The sequence below is a fragment of the Pelmatolapia mariae genome, linkage group LG6 (assembly GCF_036321145.2).
Source record: "Pelmatolapia mariae isolate MD_Pm_ZW linkage group LG6, Pm_UMD_F_2, whole genome shotgun sequence".
Classification (NCBI taxonomy): Eukaryota; Metazoa; Chordata; class Actinopteri; order Cichliformes; family Cichlidae; genus Pelmatolapia; species Pelmatolapia mariae.
The window spans coordinates 16,240,070-16,261,119 of NC_086232.1; the positions used below are offsets into that span (position 1 = coordinate 16,240,070).

The window sequence follows — 21,050 nt, forward strand, 5'->3', positions numbered from 1 at the left end:
GACACGAGGAGAATATGCAAACTCCACACAGTCAGGCCTCAGCTGAAACCCAGAATCTTCTGCACTATTCCGTTTAATTCAATCTAAAGGAATTTCCCAATTATTTTAACAGTTTTACATTTCAAATGCTCTCAAAATATCTAGATTTTGTTTAGCTAAGAAAAAAAACATTATATAATATATTATATATATATAAACACTGAAAGGCCTCATTTGTGCCTGCAGATAAAACATGTCACTGATTTTGTGATGAACATCCTCAAAGCTTTTCCCCGAGGATTAACCGGATCCTGCCAAATGTATAATTGTGGGTGTGGTGGGCTCGTCATTGTGAAAACCTACAGAGGGATCTGAAAGCACATGGAGTTAAGTAAACGCAGACAAGTCCCAGTGAAATGGCTCCACGGTCTAGAACAACTGCTGGGTAAACTACATCAATCTGAATCCATATGTCAACAGAATACAGCAGGCTACAGACTGATGTATCACAGCAGCCTGTGTGAAAAGGAAAGGTGGAGAAAAAAAACAAAAAGCAAACAAAACCCCCCCCAAAAAACCCCACAGAGCATAAATAACCTGTAAGGATATATTTTTACAGGCAGGTCAAAAGTAGCCTGCTTTTCTTTGTTGGCCCCTGGTGGTGACTTTCTATACAAGCTACTACCATTAACCCCAATTACAGCACCAACACTGAACTCTGGAGACACTTTTTTTTTTTTTAAATGTTTTATTTCCCCCCAAAAAAGGTTACACAACATTCAGAATCCTTTTAACTCAACATTTGTTAATGTTTCATTATTACAAAGGTAGATGCCCACTGTGACACGGTGCTACCACAGTAGCACACCATTATGCAGGTCTTTAGGAAAACAACGCCAAAAGGCAGCATTTTTGTCATACTAAAAATCAAATAGAGATTAAAAATATATAGCCATCTATTTTAAGGAACAGATTGTTGTACAAGATTCACGCTCTCACACTGCTATAGCGAGCCACAGGAGAAGTACAAATCCACAAAGTGAGGACCACACTACCAGACAGAGCGGCCCCTTTGGAATAATCATACTTTCACACAGCCCATCGAAGGAAACCGTATGCAGCCTACGCAAAAGAATGCTGGTGTTTAAATTTACAAAAGACAATATCTCTCAAGTTAATTGCATTTTGGTTTAAAACGTACATGTCACACACTTCTAACAAGTTTTTGATCTCAATTTCAGAAATGTGCACGTGTGCAAAATGGATAAGTATGTTTGAGAACGGCACGTCTTCACCAAGGTACTGGTGTTTTCCTTTTATTTGTGCTGCGTTTAAACGTGTAAAATTGTAGAATCCATCTACGAGGGTGGAAGGTGCTCGTTTGCTCCATTCTCTGAACACTGGTAGCGAGCGCACCTGCTTTTAACAAGAAGACCAGACAGCATGGATTTGAGGAGAACCAATTCAAGAAATCAAGGCACATCTATTCACATAAGGCTGATCCTTCATTTTATCAGCACTTTTACCCATTCAACCGCGAGCCCTGAATGTAGACAAAACAACAACAATAAAACCCCCAGAAGTCCTAAAAACAGAGGGATTGTGTAAACGTCATCTGAACTGCCATCTCTTTGCACGGAGTGTTTCAAACATTTGGGAAAACTTTGGTTTTTGCACAAATGTGGGGATGGACGGCCATCTAGCTCATCCAGAGGAAGAAGTCAGTTATAGTAGCTTAGCATAAAATTCACAATCAGAAACATGGCTGCCTGGTTTTACCTCTGCACAAGCACACCTTGATTTCATACACTTTGGCTTTTTGTATTCATGAACTTTAGAGGTATTAGGAGGCAGGTTCCTTTCTAACCGGTGGAAAGAGTACCCTCGTGTCCAGTTTTTATCCTAAGCTGCTGGCTTTAAACTGAGAGGACAGAGCAGATCTTACATGAGCCTAGGCAAGAAAGCAAATTCCCAAAATATCAAACTACCACTTTAATCAGAGTTTGTGGGTAAAATTGATCAATTCATTAAAGGCTTTGCATTTAAAAAAAAGAAAAGAAAAAAGCGTCCTGCTTATCTTTTGCAAAGCATTCATCGGCTGATAAGAGCAGTATAAAGAATGTGAGTAAAACGGCAGTTGTTTCGATCCCATAGCTGCCCCACTTTACAAAGCCAACATGTCCACTGTGCTGGGATACAACAATCATACGCTGGAATACAAAAGGCCATGTAGAGTTTCCAAACACGTTTACTGCAGCAACATCTGTTTGACACATCTGTCAAACAGTGTAAAAGTGCGTGTTTCAATGATCTGAAATAACCAAGAAGAAGAAAAAAAATTTAACAAAGAAAAATGGAATGTGGGAGTTTTTTTTTTTTCCTTTTTTGCATTATTTTCATTTACAGTTCTCAAAGTTCGAAAAGCAGTGAGAATAGCGTTAAAGAGGGAAGAAAGCTCCTGTAGTTTCTCTGTAAATTTGACATATCCTGTCAAATGGAGCCAAAAAGGTTTCGAAAAGGAATGATTAGTGCTCTTCCAGCCAAGATGGACTGTCCCCGCCTGGCATTTTCAACTTGATGTGGAACTGCTTGAGTGTCTGTTCCAGCTGCTGTTGATTTCCAGCATAGTATGCAGCGATGGCATTGTGGAACAGGATGAGCTGATTATGCAGAACTTTCACCTGAGACAACAGGAACGAAAAAGAGACACAATTAGCTGAAAGTTAACACGTGGGCAGTGATATGTAGAGCGAGCTAGCATCTAACCAACCTTGTTCTCCTCCAGGAACTTCAGCTTAACGGAGACGTCGTTTCGCATCCTCTCGTATTTCTCGCGGTGGATCTGGAACTGCTGCTGAGACAGCTCGATCTTCGGCATGGTGTTGGCGTCACGCGGCCCCAGATTCAACTCCTCCAGATCTGTACGGTATGCATCATACTCAACCCTAGGAGTGTTTAAATATATAAACCACATCAGAAAAATGCAAACTGCGTCAACTGAATCAACAATAATTTTTTTACAAAAAAAAAAAAAAGTTTTACATTAGTGCATCGTAAATGTATTATTAAATATTGCCCTGATGTAAAAGCTGTCCTTGAGTCCGTTTGTCCGCAGTCTCAACAACCTGAATCTCCGGCAGCAGCTTAAACACAATTCAATTTGTCCACAATTAAAACTGTCCATTTTAATTAAAATGGTAATTCATCAAATTAAACACAACAACTTATATGTCTGAACTTTAGAGAAAGACGTTTCCGTGGGCGTCCAGCCAAAGCTTTGTGTCTCACGATTAAATAAAAGTCTGTTTGGTGCAGAAGTAGAATTAAGCCTGTGTGCACATTACCTTGCAGCTTCATACTGTTTGATATTGATCATGGTGTCTTCGATTGTTTTGTCCACGAGCGTGTTCACACTGGAGATGAAGAAGTTGATGGCAGCCAGCAGCGTATCTCCGTTTTTGGACAACAGCTTTTGGGTTTCAGCGTTGTATCCAAACTCCTCCTGAAAAGAATAGGCACAATTATTTGTGTTTATTGCACCAATATATAAAAAACAATGAATCTGGCTAAAATTTAAACACACGGGTTTAAACTGTGACCTTCCACAAATTTAATTGACTAACACACACTTATTTTGAAAAATGCCCACTTAAGGCATCGTGAAAGTTCAATTAACTTAATTAAAGTTCAACATTACACAATGCAATAAAGAGCTCTGATTTCACTTATTTCAAATGACCCCAAACCACAGCCTCTAAAGATGAATTATCACCACCATAACTAAATACTACAAGCTTCACGCATTCACGAACTTAGGTTTCCACGCCGCCCACCCGGCGGAGAGACAATACCCCATCAGCCTTTTAGGGCTGAGGGGTAAAAACTACATTTAGCTGTGGCAAACTGCTGGCAAACAACCAACTTCTTTTTTTTTTTTGAACTTTTTATTTAGTAATTTTTGTGGCAATAACCAAACAAACAAGCAACATATTAACATTCTCTGACATAAGACCATTTAAGAGAGAGAGAGAGAGAAAAAAAAAGTTCCAACTCTGGTAGAAGATATCCATCTTCAGTTGCAAGCTTGCTGTCATTCGTTCCATTGTATGAACTCTTTTCAGTCTCTGTTTCCATTGAGTTATGGATGGTGAGTTTGTTTGTTTCCATTTCACAGTTATCATTTTCTTAGCTATCAGTAAGAGTATCCGCAGAATATATTTTTCATCTATAGGGATGGGTACCGGTGTCCGGTGCCATGATGGCACCGGTTCTGACATAAACGGTAGTAACCAGACCGAAAAGCAGCGCACATTTCGGTGCTTTATTTCGGTGCTTTTTTTTCCTGAGCCAATTCTAGCCAATCATTTTACGTTTCCGAGGATAGTAGGCGGGTCCAGGTACGTACGTTCTTTTAGAGCAGAGCTACAGATTAAAAATGCCCAAGGCGAAGCGGTCAAAGTCTGGCTGTACTTCACAGCAAAAGATGCAAACTCAGCAGCCTGCAACAAGTGCTTTAAGCTGGTACTGTGATACTGTCAAAGGAGGTAACACCTCAAATCCGATGAAACACCTGGCGACGCATAGCGGTTTTTTTAAAGCCGAGAAATGCGCCGTGTTTGATAGCTTGCTGTGAGACCTCACACCATGCACATCTACGGCGGGTGTGGTGCCTGTTATCGGACCCGGAGTTAGCAACATCCCCCAAAAACCCGAAGAGTAGAGTCCTGGCCCCTAGCCCTGCCAGTGTAGCAGAAATTATGACGGATGATGATGGCAGCAGCAGCAGCCGTTCTTCTCTGCGTGAGTAGCTTAATGTTGTTCGTGTGTAATTTACGTTGAGTAGGCTAACCACATTATTACATTAATGCACGTAAGGTGAACTAGCAAACACCGTCGTAGTTACATGCGGCTGTCTTCTTGTTTGATGGCAGATACTCCCTTCACCCTGGCCAAAAAGGCTAAAATGACCAAAGAAAAACTGGAAAACAGTTAAACATGAGAGGTTTTTGGACAAAGTTTGTGGTTTTTTTTCCATTGTTTAAGCACTGCTTCCAGCCAAGAGTGATACCATATATGCCCTATAGCTGAAGAAAAGGCTTACATTGTTATCTTTTTACGAAAACCAGCTAAACATGAGAGGTTTTTGGACAAAGTTTGTGTTTTTTCCATTGTTTAAGCACTGCTTCCAGCCAAGAGTGATACCATATATGCCCTATAGCTGCAGAAAAGGCTAACATTGTTATCTTTTTACAAAAAAAACAAAACAAAACAGCTGAACATGAGAGGTTTTTGGACCAATTTTGTGTTCTCCATTCTTTAAGCACCGGTTTGAGCACCGGCACCGTTTCAAAAGTACCGGTTTGGCACCGGTATCGGATAAAACCTAAACGATACCCATCCCTATTCATCTATGGTATACCTCTCTCTAGGTATAACTCCCAAGAGAAATATGGTGGGGTTTAGTGCAGTATTTACTTGTAGGATTTTCTCTATTTCTTCTTTGATTCTTATCCAGAAACCTTGAATTATTGGACAGTCCCAAAAGATATGTGAATAGTCTCCTGTTCCCCCACATTTTCTCCAACATAGTTCTGCATTGGGTTCCTTACAATATGAGGAGATAACAAGAAGTGTATTAAGAAAAAATCTAATTTTAAATTTCCAGTCAAACTCTCTCCATAATTGACTACTTATTCCCTTGTGACAAGTTTTACACATCTCTTCCCATACATTATCAGTAATAATAATAATATTTAGTTCTAGTTCCCATTTCTCTTTAATATGGCCTGTATTTTGGCATGTCTCATTTATAAGCCTTTTGTAAATATGAGAGACATGTTTCTTAGTTGGGAGATGTTTTTCTACAATGGTAATAAAGTATTCTTCCACGCTGTTAGGAAATTTATTGATCAGGTCTCTTTCTTTATGGTTTAGGATATAATGTCTTATCTGAAGGTATCTATATAAATCTTTAGGAGGAAGTTGGAATTGTTCCTGGAGCTGGCTAAATGATTTGAGCTCTGTTCCATTAAATAATTGATTTATTGTGTAAAGGCCTGCATTGGTCCATCTACTAAAGCCACTGTCCCACACGGAAGGCAAGAATTCTATATTGCCTCTCACTGGCATGGCTCTCGAGATGGACAAAGGGTCCCCCAATTTTTTCCTTATTGTTGTCCACACCTTCAGGGTATGTTTTATCCAATCATTCTCTGTTTTTAGGGTTTTGATCAATTTTGCATTAATGAAGGGTAATGTTAATAAGGATACATTCTTAGCTGTGCTTTGTTCTATCTGAACCCATCCAGTTTCCTGGTCATTTCTTATCCATGCCACCACTGTGTTTAGCTGTGCAGCCCAGTAGTAGTATTTAAAGTTTGGCAGTCCCAGTCCCCCCTTTTCTTTTGAGGTCAACAAAGTTTTAAGTCATATTCTGGGTCTCTTTTTTTGCCAAATGAATGTGGAAATTTGTTAACAACCAACTTCTTTGCAACTGATTTCAACCAGTGACGGACAGCAACCTGAAAAAAGAAGCACTGGTTTCAGTCGAGGGAATACACATTGTTCCCTAGCAACCAGTGTATCACATCCAATAATGGTGGACAACTCTTAACTAATGTGTGCATGCTGTCACATAAGATACCTCTAAATACTAGAAAGTAAAACAACAAATATGACCTAAAAATCACAATTTGTATAATAACTGGGGTTCTGAACCTCTCTTTGTTAACTTAGTCTCTAATGCAGCGGGCATTTGATGTGCTTTTGTACTCTACTTCTGCACAAAAGGACATAAGAGGATAATGGCTGATCAAGGTCTATAGAAAATAAATGAATAAATAAATAAATATTTTAAGAAAGCAACAGTGCTGCTGCAGAAAAAATTTACTGCCCACTGCTACTGTTTACTTCTAACTGGATCTCTAATCATCAGAGCTTCAAACTTCATACAAAAAACGGCATGAAAATTAAAGGCTACTCAGTTCATATCAGGTCTGATGCTGTCCCATAGCGTTCTGAAAGAGACCAGATCAAAGTGAAATGGGATCCAATCTTGCTGATCAAGTTTTCTGATCAGTGTTTTATAAGCAAAACAGATGCAGCAGGATAGGACGAGCAAGCAGAAAAACATATTTATGGCTTTCCTGCCTCACTGAAGACATGCAAATTACAGCACCAATGCAACATAGACAGGTTGTGCTGCTGTAACTTCACAGAAGGACTTATTGTGATGTCAGTAAGATATGGCTCTAGATGATCTATATCTCACTCATAGCAGATTTTCATTTAAAAAAACAAATTAATTATAATCACACACGCAAAACCAATCTGCTTGTGTACTGAAAGCATCTTTAAAATTAAAAATTAAACTCATAACCTCTGGACAAGGTTATATGTTGAGCATGAGCTGCTATGGTGATCTAGACACTCTGAAGCAGAACCACCTTCATGACACTGAAAATTTTGGCTTCATGTTTGACATACCTCAAAAACTCAAAGAAAGCTCAGAGCCCTCAGACGGATCACAAGCCAATAGCTTCTGTAGGATTTTTTTTTAAAACTGTGTATTAAATCCAGTCTGGCGGTTTTCAGATTTTATGGGGACTCACGTGGAGTTCCGGTGTCTTGAGGCTGAGGTCGGCGAAGGCATCTCCCAGCTGCCTCTGTGTCTGCATGATCTGGGAGAGCTGACTGGCCAGCATCTGAGCCAGCTTGATCACATGCTGGTACTTTCTCTTGTTGTCACGGAGGACTTCGATTTGGGCCTCTAGCTCCAGGTCCACGGTCCGCGAGCCTCGACCCAGCTTTTCTGACAGGATCTGCCTGGTACACTGTGGACAGTAGGATCGTTGAAACAAAACAAGCAGGTAAGACAAAGAGAAATCTAAACATGAGAACAGGGACAGTTGGGAGTTTCTACTTAAGAGTAGAGCCACAATTACGTCTAAAGTGACAGAAGACGTCGATCACTCTGCCAACATCCCAATTTACAAATGGAAGAAGAAGAAGCAGGTTAGAAAAAGGACATAATAATAAATCAAGTAAAGAGAGGTTTACCTTATATGTGTTGATGCTCCACTTCCTCACTAGGTCCAGTTTTTCCATCGCTGGATTCTTTAAGTCTTCTGAAAGCACCACCGCTCCGCTCTTTGGCTGTGCTGTCATCGAGCCTGGAGAGTTGAAAGTTATTCACTTAGCGAGGTGATATCTATGAACAGCCCAGCTGAAATTAACTCTACAGTATTAAAATACTGTAAATGACAGGAGCTTCATTTTGTTTTTGTTTTGGGTCTAGAGAAATGCTGAAAGATACGGAGCTCCAGAGCTGACGAAACTGTAGAAGGTGGTCATCATCTGAAGGTAAAAAAGGTCAGCTACAGTAGCTTTAAGTGATATTTTTAAAATCAAATGTCAAAGCAGTGAAGAAAGTTTTGATTTATTCCATTTTCTCTCATCTGACCACCTTTCAAAAACATGATGGCAGCTTTGAAGCTTCGTAAAGACACGCTGGGTGCCACATTACGCGAGGACAAAGGCTGCAGGCAGGAAAACCCACTGAGATTAAATTTGAAGGCAGTTTTTTTCTCCAAGCCAAGCAAATGTAAAGGTATCAAGAAGTTAAATCTAGACATTCTGAGATGTAGACCTCAGTAAAAGGACTCTAAAGGGTATTTAAATGCTCACCGATAGCCAGTGCAAAGCATAACACTACTTATGTTAGCCCGGTCTTATGCAAAGGCAAAGTTTGAAGAGCCAACAAACAGGAAGGAAGAGGAAAGGTTTGATTTGGAACGAAGCACAGCCTGCAGGAATAAAGAGCAGGTAAGGACCTGGTGAGAACCAAAGGCGGTGAAGTAGATTGTGGTTAATTTTGCGTAGAAAATGGTGTTGCTTCATCTGATTCATACACCATTGCTTCGAGGTACCTTTCTCAGCCTGACTATCGCTGGAAGAGCGCGCCAGGCGGCTGGCAACAGCCGAGCTGGGAGCTACAGGTGACACGGGAGATGTGGGCAGGCTTGCTGACCCTGGGAGATAGAGTTATCATTAGTGCGTTACCTTTTTTCCAGCACAAGTATAAGGGGGACTTTCTCACTGGTGTTTATTTCCTGTGCCCCCCCCCCCGTAGGTGAACGTGCTTGTGAACAAAAGCCTACCTCAGCCAGTTTAAATAACATGGAAAATAGCCATGGCAACATGGCGGTGAATGGGCTCTAACAGCTCTACGCACTATGGGGAGATTTTTATTTGCATTTGTAACAAGGACATGATGATAAAACGCAAAAGGGGCGATACGATGTGAAGATCACAGCAAACTCATTAAATTCAATTAGATGTCCAGCTTTAGAAATTCAAATTTCTACCTTTTATATTTCAGAGAGATTTAAAAAAACAAAAAAAACAAAAGTGGGGCAGTGGGAACACGGACAGATGGGCGGTTTGTAAACTCAGAATGTTGCAAATAAAACCCAATAATGTAACAAGCTGACAAAGCCTGACAACACACTGATAGAGATGCTGCTTCATAAAACCTCTGAATAGTGAGGAAACGGTCCACAAAGCAACAGGCGTAAAACTGGGAGAGTACGGCTCACCTTTGTATGGTCCTGATTCAATGATGCCCTCCGTGGTTGAGGCAAAGTTGCTTGATGTGACACAAGTCTCTGAAAGGTTTATGGCCCCCGGGCCACTGGGATAAGAGTCCTATGGGAGGAAACAAAACAAAGTTAAGATGGTTTCAGTGGACCTAACAGACACAAACATATAAAAACATATCTGCACTTGATTTCTTAAGGACTGGAAGCTTCCTTCTATAGTCTGAAACCATCCTCATGCAGATCCATAGAGAGACTGCTTTGACTGAAATACAATCTCAAGACTATCAGCTATCCCCTGATAACAGGTTAGCTCTCTCTTAGCATCTTTTATTTGCCTTCCTGACCAGCAAGCAGAACAGGAAGTCTTGGCGTGGAAGCCACAGATGATTGGTGGGTGTCCCCAGAGGCTTAATCAGAAGAAGGTCTTATGGGTTCGCACATTAACAACTGATTTAGTGAAGCTAAATTTATGAGTCACTTTTGAAATACAGCTATGGTCGAGAAGAGAGAAAACCTCCACTGTGGCTTTTCAAGCTGTTTAAATCTTTATACCATCTAAAGTTTTAATGTAATATATTTTTTGCCCACTAACAGTGCAGACACACAGGGTGGCACGCAACAATTTGTGAAACATTCACCACTCCTAGCAAATTAATAACCTCACACTCAAGAAAGCTCAAACAGCCGTGCCCAGGATCAATTCATCTCGTTCACCACTGAATCATTGCGTTTAAATTCAGGAGAGTTATGACCATGTGGTCACCAGCAACCATGACCATAAAAAACAAAAACCATGGAGCGTTATGGTTTTGCTGTCACCATTACACATATTGATGCCTTCCTAAAGCGAGAGCCAATCAAAAGGACCACTCCCTCCATGACTATCACCATCTACACCACAGGTCTCCAGCTCCAATCCTCGAGAGCTACACTGCTGCAGCTTTTAGATGCATCCTTGTTCCAGCAGACCTGAATCAAATTAATGGCTCGTTACCAGGACTTTGCCAAACTTGGTGGCATGCTGAAGAGGTAATTCAACCATTTGATTCAGCTGTCAAGGACAGTAGCTCTCGAGGACTGGAGCTGGAGACCCCTGATCTACACTATAGGTATATGAAGCCATATGGTGCGACCTGACATGCACCTCCCCAGATATCTGGCTATCCCGCTCAATACTTGTCACACACTAACAAAGGACTTGGCCACTTGTGTAGACGCTGTAGGCTCTACATTGATTTATCACAGCAGGATTCAAGTGGCATGGAACACATGTATCAAACGTTTTTATCATTTTACGCATAAGTAATATAAGAATATTTATTTCATTCCTCCATTCACATTCAAGTTAAATCAAGTCAGATGAAACCAGGTAAGAACCTTCCAGCAATTTATCAATTCCTGCCTCAGCAAGTTATTTTATCAGGATTAAACATTTTAAAATTCCACACATGCTTGTGGTTACACCATAGACAGTTTAAAAAAAAAATCTGAACACAGCCTTCTGATTGGAAAAAGGCCAACGTGGAAGTGCTTAAAAACTTGCACTCTATCTGAAGACCACCAGATGGCGAGAGCTGTGGTTGCAAAAAGACTTCCAGTCCTATAGAAGTCTATGGGAAAATGGCTCTCTTTCCCAAACTCTAAACACTTTGTTACTGAACTCACTTGTTAGTCACTCATTCTTGTGTCATACTGACTAAAAAATTAATTGTTAAACTTGGTCATATTATATGTGAAAAAGAAGATTAGCTGGGGTATTTTTTTGCTCGCTCATGGGCTTGTCAATCATAAGTTATTAGCCAATGACGAAGTGGTTTCACAGCCAGACCCGCCCCATCTCGTCACATCTGATGTCTCGCGACCAAGACGGTAACTGAGGAAACACTTGTTTGAGGTTTCAAAACAGAACTTCAGAGAACTGCAGGTGACATGGAGCTATTGTCCATTTTTTATACTGTCTGTGAGCTGAACAGCCTTGGCAGTGTGACTGTGAGTATAAGGAGCAATCAGCTGGAATCACTGCCAACTCTCAGACTGATGAGAAAGAAATGTGTCTGGGGTCTGTATGCGATTGGTTGCTGGTGGAAAGTGCTTTTCCTTACTGTACCATTACATCACTGCTTGACTGCCTTAAATTAATTTACCCCCAAACATCTGCCACTTAGAGCTGCTCCAAAGTGTACAGTTGATGCTCTTTTTTAGAAATCATGGCAAACTAAATATCAATTGACTGTAAAAGTTGTTAAAAATAGCAAATACATCCCTTTATACAAGTTTCCCTTGTTTTCTGACACATACTCTTCATAGATATTTGCACAGTGTTACGTCCCTCTGCATCCCCTAATCTCCTCAATGTTTTCAGCTGGTGCTAATTGGCCACACCTAGTCAGGTGTGGATAAAAGCATACCTGAGGCAAGCTTCCCAGGGAGCTCACTTGCTTTTGCCTTGGTGTCACCAGCCATTTCAGCCAACCTCCTATCCATTATAAGATAAAACCTCTTCCTACCTACACTCTGCTATTCGTCTCCTTTTTTTATGTTGCGGCCTCGAGCCGGGTCGTAACATAAGTGGGGGCTCGTCCGGGATTGTTTGGACATTTTAGTGGAGACTGAATATCAGTTTTTTGTATTGCTTTTAAGTGGGTGAGTGATGGTGTTCACTGTAATTGGGCAGACTCCCTTTAGTAAGTGTGTTTCAGCTGGGTGGCTGTGCTGCCCTTCCATCGAAGCACTTGTTTGTTGTTTTGCTTTGTTGTTTTAGTTTTTTGTGTTTGGTGGTTATCCTGGGTGGGGGTACGCTTCAGGGTTTGGTGGGAGACTGTACCCCTGGTCTGCTGCCTACCCTTGAGTTTGCGTTTAAAGGTGCCTCGAGCCCGGTACACCACTGAAGACTAGACAGGTAAAGTTTTATTGTTTTTTTTTTTTTTAGCGTTTTAGGCTGGGAGTTGCTCAAAGTGAATTAGTGGCACCAAACTTGGCAGGAGGTTAAGACATGGTCTTGTAGCTGAGGCGGGTAGGTTGTTTTTAAGTTGGCATAGTGTGTACACTGTGTGTGCATATGTCAGTGTTGATGGATGCTAATAAGATCCTTGTGAGGTGAGTGTTTTGTGCTGTGACCTTTAGTGTTGTGGGGAATATGGCTAGTTTGTTGGATCACTTGTGAGTGTTGTTGGCCAGGTGATGGCAATAACACTGAGGGGTGCTGAGCCGCCCTTGACGTGATCATTGTGTGGCCATAGCTCTCCATTTGTGGTTGGTCACTAGTGTGCTTGCTTTACTGAACTTTTTGGATTAAAGTAACTTGTTGTGGTATAGGGCCACTTGTATGTGACTTTGTGTGGTGGAGACAACAGATCACTTAGTTGGGATTATTTGCTGCTACTTTTGGTTTTGTGTTGTAGCAGATCAGGTAATCATTTTGGGTTTGACTGTTGTGCTCCTTTGTGTTGGTCACATGTTACTTTTTGTGTGTGTTCAGTGTGGCAACTTCAAATCCTCATGCCCATCCATGCTTACAGATGCCAACTATAATGTGAGCACTGTGCTTCTGTTAGCTTTTACTTTTATTTCAGGTTTGTGGGTCAAGGACCTGAAGGCTTCAGAGGGGCTTTTAATAAATTTAGGGGTCCTAGAGGAACCCTTTTGAGGGAGGAGGTGTTACGTCCCTCTGCATCCCCTAATCTCCTCAATGTTTTCAGCTGGTGCTAATTGGCCACACCTAGTCAGGTGTGGATAAAAGCATACCTGAGGCAAGCTTCCCAGGGAGCTCACTTGCTTTTGCCTTGGTGTCACCAGCCATTTCAGCCAACCTCCTATCCATTATAAGATAAAACCTCTTCCTACCTACACTCTGCTATTCGTCTCCTTTTTTTATGTTGCGGCCTCGAGCCGGGTCGTAACAACAGTTTTTAAGGTTTAATGAAACTAAGCTCATCTCTTACCCTGCTGAATACAGACTCGGGGCTCTGCTCTAGTTCTCCATTGCTGGTGACGGAGATCTCCGCCGCTGTGCTTCTGTGGGACTCCTCGGCCATTGTGCTCTCCTGCAATAAGGATGGTTAAATGAAGTAGGTTATTTCGAGGGCTTAAAATTAAGCTAGTGCAGAGGAGCTGCGTCCTTCAAATGGGCAGCAGGGGGCGACTTGTCGTCTGGTTGAAAATAAGTTTAATATACAGAAGTCAATAAGAAGAAAAGAGTGTGTTATAGTCTAAATGGCCAACAGCATGTTAATTTTGTAATTGTATGTACTCATAGCCAAGATCCAAGAACACAGCAGTTGTAGCAGGCTATATAGTTGGAAGAGTTTGAAGTGAAGTTTAGTGGGGCTTTTTCTGTAACTTTAGCACTTTTGTTCACACTCAATGACATATAAATAACATAATTTGACGATTAAACTGCTTTTCTAATATGTAACCTCAGCAAATACTTAACATGGTCAGTTTGACTATTCTACATTAACATACCTAAACCATGCTGCATCACCATGACAGTGATCAATCCATCCTCCTCTCACAGTTTTCTTCACTGATTATCAAGACAGTAGTGCTGGGCGATATGGAAAAAATATTTATCACGATATGAATTATTTTATATCACGATAACGATATATATCACGATATACGACCTGACCTGTGGTCATCTGGAAAGTACGCAGTCTGTAAACAGTGAGTGCCGAGGGTGCAGTCTTTGTTTTGAGTTACCGTAAAGTATGTCGCAAATCCGGGTGCACGTACAGCAGCAAACCACGAGACGGAGTTTCTTTGCGAAAAATATCATTTTTTTATACCATATTATTTACTTGCATAAAGTTAAGAGCATGTATAGTGAGAAGACAACACTAATATATTTGCCACAGGCTATTTAACCCTTTAAGACCTACCATAGAACCAAGTCCGCCAGAGCTTATCTTTATGTTTTTACATGCTGTAGTGCCATTTGTGGGAGTATTTCAAGTTTCCATATATCAATACAACCGTTATAGCCCAAATTTTAATAATATGTATGCATTAAGTCCATAGTAACTACATAAATTGCAAAAACTTGTAGTGCAATAAACTACAAAAAAATTGAAAATCGTTTTGTTTTTTACATATATTTCTAGTTAAAAAAAATTTAAGAGGTGTATCCCTCAAAACTGTAAATACAAAAGTTTCCAACCACGAGAAATTTATTTTGAGTGTCTTCATAGTTTTATTTTTGAGATACACTAATTTTTATATACTACAGGGAAAATGAAAATAAATATTATAATGCATCAAAATAAACTATTTCCAACAGTGTAATTTGAGTTCTAAGCATCCCAGAAACGATACAGAAAAACATAAAGTCAAACATGTCTTTTAAAAACACCAACATAGGCTTATAAGGCCCTTTCGCGAAAATGACGTCACTTCCGGTTTCGGGCAGGTAATGGCGGACGTGCGATAGTTCGCGCTGACGTATATGCCAACGTAGGAAGTCTTATGAACGTCGGCAAAGCCTGTTTCTGGAATATTGTGTTTTTGTTGCTGCAAGTGCTTCTTATGCAATTTTTGCAAAGTTATATGTGGAAGGAAACCGTGACTTTGGACAAGCTAATGGCATTAGATGTAAGTACAACTCCGGTTTCACATGCAAAAAAAAAAATTATTGCACTACCTTATGTGGTTCCAGTTCTACAGGGATTTAAAAATAGTTAGGTAAAACGGAGTGTACCTGCTCCGACCAGTTGTAAAGGGTTAATTATATATTTCATGTAATAATTTATAAAATTTGGGTTAGTACGATATAAACGATAGAAGACAAATGGCACGATAGACACTTTTCTATCGTCCACACGATATATATCGTCATATCGCCCAGCACTACAAGACAGGATGAAAAGATTTAATTTACGATTAGATTTAAGATCGTTGCTTTGATTGATTTCAGCACCGATCAGGATATGAAGTTTTTGTGCAACAACAACTGGCATCAGCTTTCCACACTCCCCCTATTTCACAACATTACTTCTTAAAGCTACACAGAATAGAATGCATTATCAGTGGCCTTCCACATCTCCTAATATCTGCCACTGCAATGCCTTAAACAGACAATACCCAAATTTTGTGGCTATGTCCATGTGAGCATTAGCTCACCCTATACAGCTGGAATAAGCATCGAACAAAACTCTCAATTCTCAGAATAATCATGTGGCAGTCCTCATTTTATTCGCCATGAAAAATAGAAATCGTAGCCTTAATCATGATGCAGTGACACATTGGCTTGTTTAGCTCAACCTCGGCGCAAACTGCAGGGTGGAGACAGTTTATGGCCACATCAGTTTTGTTTAAGCTATAATAATCTGTCTGCAGTTGGAGGATGAAGATACAGCTGTGCTAGTTTTAGTACTTTTTTATGGCCTAATCACTGTGGACCTGAAAACTGGGACACTGACCTAATCACTATGACATTCTGTATGGAAGCTTTTGCGAGGCCTGTGAATGTTAGTGTGTGGGAAAAAAAGCATTTAAAGTGAGGTGTTTTTATAATCAGTACAGGGGAATTTGCATCTTTGAGCAAGATACTTTATTTATGAATCTTGACCCCTTTCTAAATAATGCAAGTAGTATCCAGATCACCTGGTAAGAGGAGCCGGTTCCTGTCTTAACAGGCTGAGTGGTTTCACTGTGAGAACATAACGGTAAGTTTATATTGACCCCTACAGCATTTTCTCTCTCATCAACCCACACACACACACACAATACTTCACAATAAGAAAGGGAATGTTTGGTACATTTATCAAAAAAATATAACACTGAAATATCCCATGACAGGTTATCTGGGAGCCACTATAGCCTCAACACTATTTGAAAGTCATCCTACAAGCTTGGCACATGTTTTTGGACACAGCCATTTTCAGGTCTCTTCTGAGATTTTGGTCTGGACTCTAGCTGGGTCGCAACAGTGCCTTCCCGGAGCCACTCCTGTGTTTTCTCACCAGGGCATTGTGTTCATGAAATATAAACTTTTAACACAGCCTGAGATCCTGAGAAATAAATTCAATCCAGGCTTGCACTACATTTTCTGCATCCATCTGCAAGGGCCTGTTGCTTTAAAGTATTCCCACAGCATGATGCTGCCACCACCACGTTTCAGCGTAGGGAGTCGTAATAATGAGGTGATGGTCAGTGTCAGGTTTTTCTTCACTCACGTCTTTAGGAATTGTGGGTAGATATTTCCCTCTTTGGTTCCTCAGGACAGAGGATTTTGCTTCTCCTTGTTAAGATCTGCTTACTGGTATGTGTCTCCCAGTAGGCTCGATCAGTGACTGCTGCCCCATTTTTCCCCCTCTATTCGAACATTGTTCACAATGGACCAAAACAGACTAGACTGGATTCTTGGATACCTGTTCGACTGAGGCCCTCTGTCCACAATTACTTAGTTTGACCTGTTTTTACAAAGACTGTTGGTGTTTCCAAACTTCTTCTGTTTGAGAATGATAGAAGCCAAAATCCTCTGCACACCTTCTGCCCTCAGGTCCGTGCTTTGACACAATCATAACCAAAGGACTAGTGCCAACTGTCTGAACTTCATGGCTCAGGTTTCACTCTAACATATACCATCACCTGTGAGAACTTCCAACTCTAATTATGACTTGTGAATTCGACTGCAGCTTGGAATGCAACTAAATAAGATGTACTGGAAGCTGCAGTGAGCCATTTTTACTTAAGACAGCTATGGTGTGTAAACCACTTCATACCATTCTCAAATACTTTGCAAAGCCATAGATTTGGCATTTTGTTTTGATCACATTTTGTCTCAAGGGGAACAGTTGATGTAATAGTTTAGTGTGTTTGAGTGAATGGAAGTCAAAATTGTTTATCAAAAACAGAATTGCCTGCTTCACTTATTGATCCACAGTATAACACATTAAAAACAGGATGGGATGTGCGATAAAGACACTGCTTTGCTGGCTGCACCGCGTGATCGGCACATTAATACTTAAAGGCCATAGGAAACCTGCAGGCAGGCAGCACAGATAAGCACTGCTCTGCTTATCCAACTACCAGCTGCAGGTAAGACTGGCTCCACTCAGGTTCAAACCATTTGCCTGAAAAAAAGGTACATCTCCCATAACAAGCATAGAGAACAAGAAAATGTGTAAATAAACACTGATTGAAATTTGCTGACTAGTTCTGTTATTGGTGCTTTTAGCAGCAAATTCTAGCTGTCCATGCATCCAGATTAATGACACTTTTTATACAAAAAACCCAACAAAACCCCCCAAAACAAAACATAAAGAGACGATTCACAGAACGACAAATTATCAGGGGTCTTGAGCCAAAAATGATCACACCCACAGTCTGCAGAAAAACTGGCTAACAGTGTTATTCCACTGGCTGCAAATGAGTCAGGCGTGTGAATGGACAAGGTATGGCATGTCATAGGTTGCCATTCCCTACGGTTCAGTAACCTGGATACAGATCAACATGATGTAAGAGGGAGGGATGGATAATAACAATAAGCTTACTGTCCAATTAGCTGTGTCAGCCTTAGAAGGAAAGAGTCACGTCTTGCAAACTACGGAAGAACGTGACACATTAGTGTTGCGCAATGTTGTGCTCAAACTGCAAACAAAAACACCCCACCACCAAAAAAAATAAGCAAAACCTGAAATGTGTCTGTGTCAAAAGGGGTGTATGCAGGGTGACTAAAGGAAAATGGGAAGAACAATTAAAATTTCTGATATGAAATTCTTGGGATGCCACATTCAATGCTGGCGCTGAGCCTGAAACTGAACACAAAACAACAACCTAAGGAGTCACATTCCAGAAACAAGAAATGTGGGATTGCCTGTGAACGTTCAGTCAGGACTCCTAATCTCTATAACCAACCATGTGACCGGCATGTGCAGAACTCAAGAGATGTATGAATGCCCAACTTACCAAAAAAAGTGGAGGAAACTGTATCATTTGCACATTAACCTTCAGTTAACAGTTAACTTTAATCTAAATAAGGCAAAATATGGATAGATTCATACTTACTGCCAGCAGGGGATAACCATGACAAATCAGCACTTTGTAACACATGTATATTTGCAATAATACAAAGTAATAAACAGAAATTCATTTCTTTTCTTAGCAATCACTTTGCTGTAAGCCAAAAGAGCAGAGTGCACAAGGCTTTGATGATCCTCAAACACATTACAAAGCAACACTTGGTAACTAGTGAGAAAACCAAGCACACCACCAACAGAGAGAGAACCAGCTAATTTGTAACTCCTGCAAAGCAAATGGAAGATGAAACAAAGCAAACGTAAAAGAGGGAAACAAACACAATCACTCTGCACAATAACGCAGTTTCTTGTTTTTGATTACTTCTAATAAAGCTCCGCAACAATATTTAACCTGATTATATAGGAAGAAGACCGCCACCGCAACAGCAAATCAAGGACAAAATGGCAACATGAGCGAGAGCACAGAGAGGAAGTGCCAGGACAGGTCGATTGTTCAGAGTGAAGGTAAATTTCACCTTTGTTTCAGTGCGAGTATCTCCGCTTTCCTGTGGTGTTTCAGCCGTTTCAACGCTGCGTTTCGTCCCGTGTCCCCTATCGGCTACATGACCAGACGCCAAAGTCTCGCTCTGAATGCCCTCATCATGCGCCTTCTGTCCCTTCCTGTTACTGCTTTCTGCATTCTCTTCATCACTGTTAATGTCAATGTCATACATCACATCGTCCTCCCTGACACTGCTGCTGTCTACGCTCTCCTGCTTTAACTCCTTGCTCAAACTCTCCTCTGCTTTGCCATCCTCCTCACAATCCACCTGAGGCTCCTCGGATGAGGTCTTCCCCGACTCTGCCTCAAGACTAACTTCAGACATACCTGGAAACAGACAGACAGGCAAGTATGAAAAAGTCCCACGAAGCTGGCCGACTGCTTATAGTGCCCCTCTTAACAAAGCTTGCATATGCATTCAATGAAATTAGTTAACTGCTGCTTGTAAGGTATTTTAGGACTTCTCAAAGTCTTCTTTGTGTATCTGTATCTCACTGAGTGATTACTTTTTATTAAATACGGCACCAGGGAATCACAATAACGGCTTTCTAACTTTATACAACTTTTTACAAAGTAATGTTTTTGTACAAAGTAAGAATCGTTTAAATGCACATGATTTAAATGAGTAGTGGGATTTGAGGCTGCACAATACGTACTCTGGGCCACACCTACAGCACATCCATGTACTATACTTCCTTATTTGCCCCAGTCCAGACCTTTGAATAGTCTGCCATGTTTGAACTTTTAGTCAAATGCATGTGAGAGGCACAAACTGGGGTTCTGTTATTGATGAAAGCACTTGCACAACAGAAAAGTGAAGTGGCTCAGATATAGACACCATTTTTAAACTATACTCAGGAGCAGCTGTGTAATCCAATACCCAACTGGAAACTCACATTTTACAGTTCTATTTATTATTTATTCTAAGGTAAATTTCGATTGAATTTTACCTTACATTTTAAAACGTACCAGTAAAACTACAGGTACGTCTACAGGTTGTTAGCAGTCACCTGAGATACTGGAGCAACTACCTCCGATATTAGAGAACTGTTGGATAATTTCCAGATTTTCAGCACTCTGCCGGAAACACAGTGCACCTTTCACATAGTGTTAACCGCGTCAGGTTTATAGCCTTGATGACATTGTGGAAATCGACGTGGATGCTGCTAGTACTACCCGGAACAGAGTCGAGTTTATCAAGGTTACCTGTTGAAGTGCAGTCACGTGACTTGCTGCAAGGCTGTTCAAAAGTGATAAAAAAAAAATACTTGCCAGACCAAATATATAATGCAGCTAATTCATTTCATTAATTGAGGTTGCAACATAATAAAAGTGATGAGTATGCATCAACCAAACCGTTCCCCAGCTTTACCCGCTAGTCGGCTAGCCCTGAGCTGCCCACTAATTTGACTTAACGTGAATCTATCGGGGCTGTTGACGTGTAGTTAGCTAGCGTTAAGTAGCTAACAAGCCGACAGGCAGCTAAGGGAAAACTTCCAATGAAAGCACTTAAAGTTGACAGTGTCTTCAAGCTTCGCTGGATGTGCACATCCGTACAACAATTAAACAGGGAAGAAGAAAACTTTAGTTCACGTTACCTGTGTGCGGCTGCGGCTAACTGTTTTAGCTGTGCCCTGTTAGCCGTTGTAGATGCTTATTGAAATCCTCAGCACCGGGCCGCACTGGACGTTTTAGCGCAAAGGGCTGTTAACGCAGACGGTGCATATAGATGTACTAGCAGTTTATCATCGGCTGTCTTTCGCTCTCGGCAAAGACGCCAGACTCGCTGTTTGGCTGCCCGGAAAGACTGTTCCACTCTGCTGGGCCTCCGCTGTCAGCTGAAGCAAACTACATCATTTGCGGGATGCGCTCTCCCCCTGCTGTTAGAATATGTTGTTTGCAGTTTGTGTCGGATGCTTGTAATACGTTTATTATCTATTTTAGATCCGAGTA

At 40.9% G+C, this 21,050-nt stretch overlaps 1 protein-coding gene across 4 annotated transcripts; it reads right to left on the reverse strand.

Annotated features, from left to right (window-relative positions):
- Positions 1-735: 735 nt before the first annotated feature.
- arfip1 (ADP-ribosylation factor interacting protein 1 (arfaptin 1)) lies at positions 736-20,952 on the reverse strand. 4 transcript variants are annotated; one of them, XM_063475973.1, is made up of 10 exons: positions 20,696-20,952; positions 19,072-19,424; positions 13,520-13,621; positions 9,576-9,684; positions 8,907-9,008; positions 8,038-8,150; positions 7,590-7,811; positions 3,324-3,481; positions 2,750-2,924; positions 736-2,660 (listed from the first exon to the last, which is right to left on the reverse strand). In XM_063475973.1, the coding sequence occupies exons 2-10, from the start codon at positions 19,420-19,422 to the stop codon at positions 2,505-2,507; spliced, it is 1,488 nt and encodes a 495-aa protein (XP_063332043.1). In that variant the 5' UTR covers positions 19,423-19,424; positions 20,696-20,952; the 3' UTR covers positions 736-2,504. The 4 variants fall into 4 exon arrangements, with proteins under 4 accessions (XP_063332043.1, XP_063332040.1, XP_063332041.1 ...); XM_063475970.1 differs by lacking the exon at positions 19,072-19,424; XM_063475971.1 differs by lacking the exons at positions 8,907-9,008; positions 19,072-19,424.
- Between the last annotated feature and the right edge of the window lie 98 nt (positions 20,953-21,050).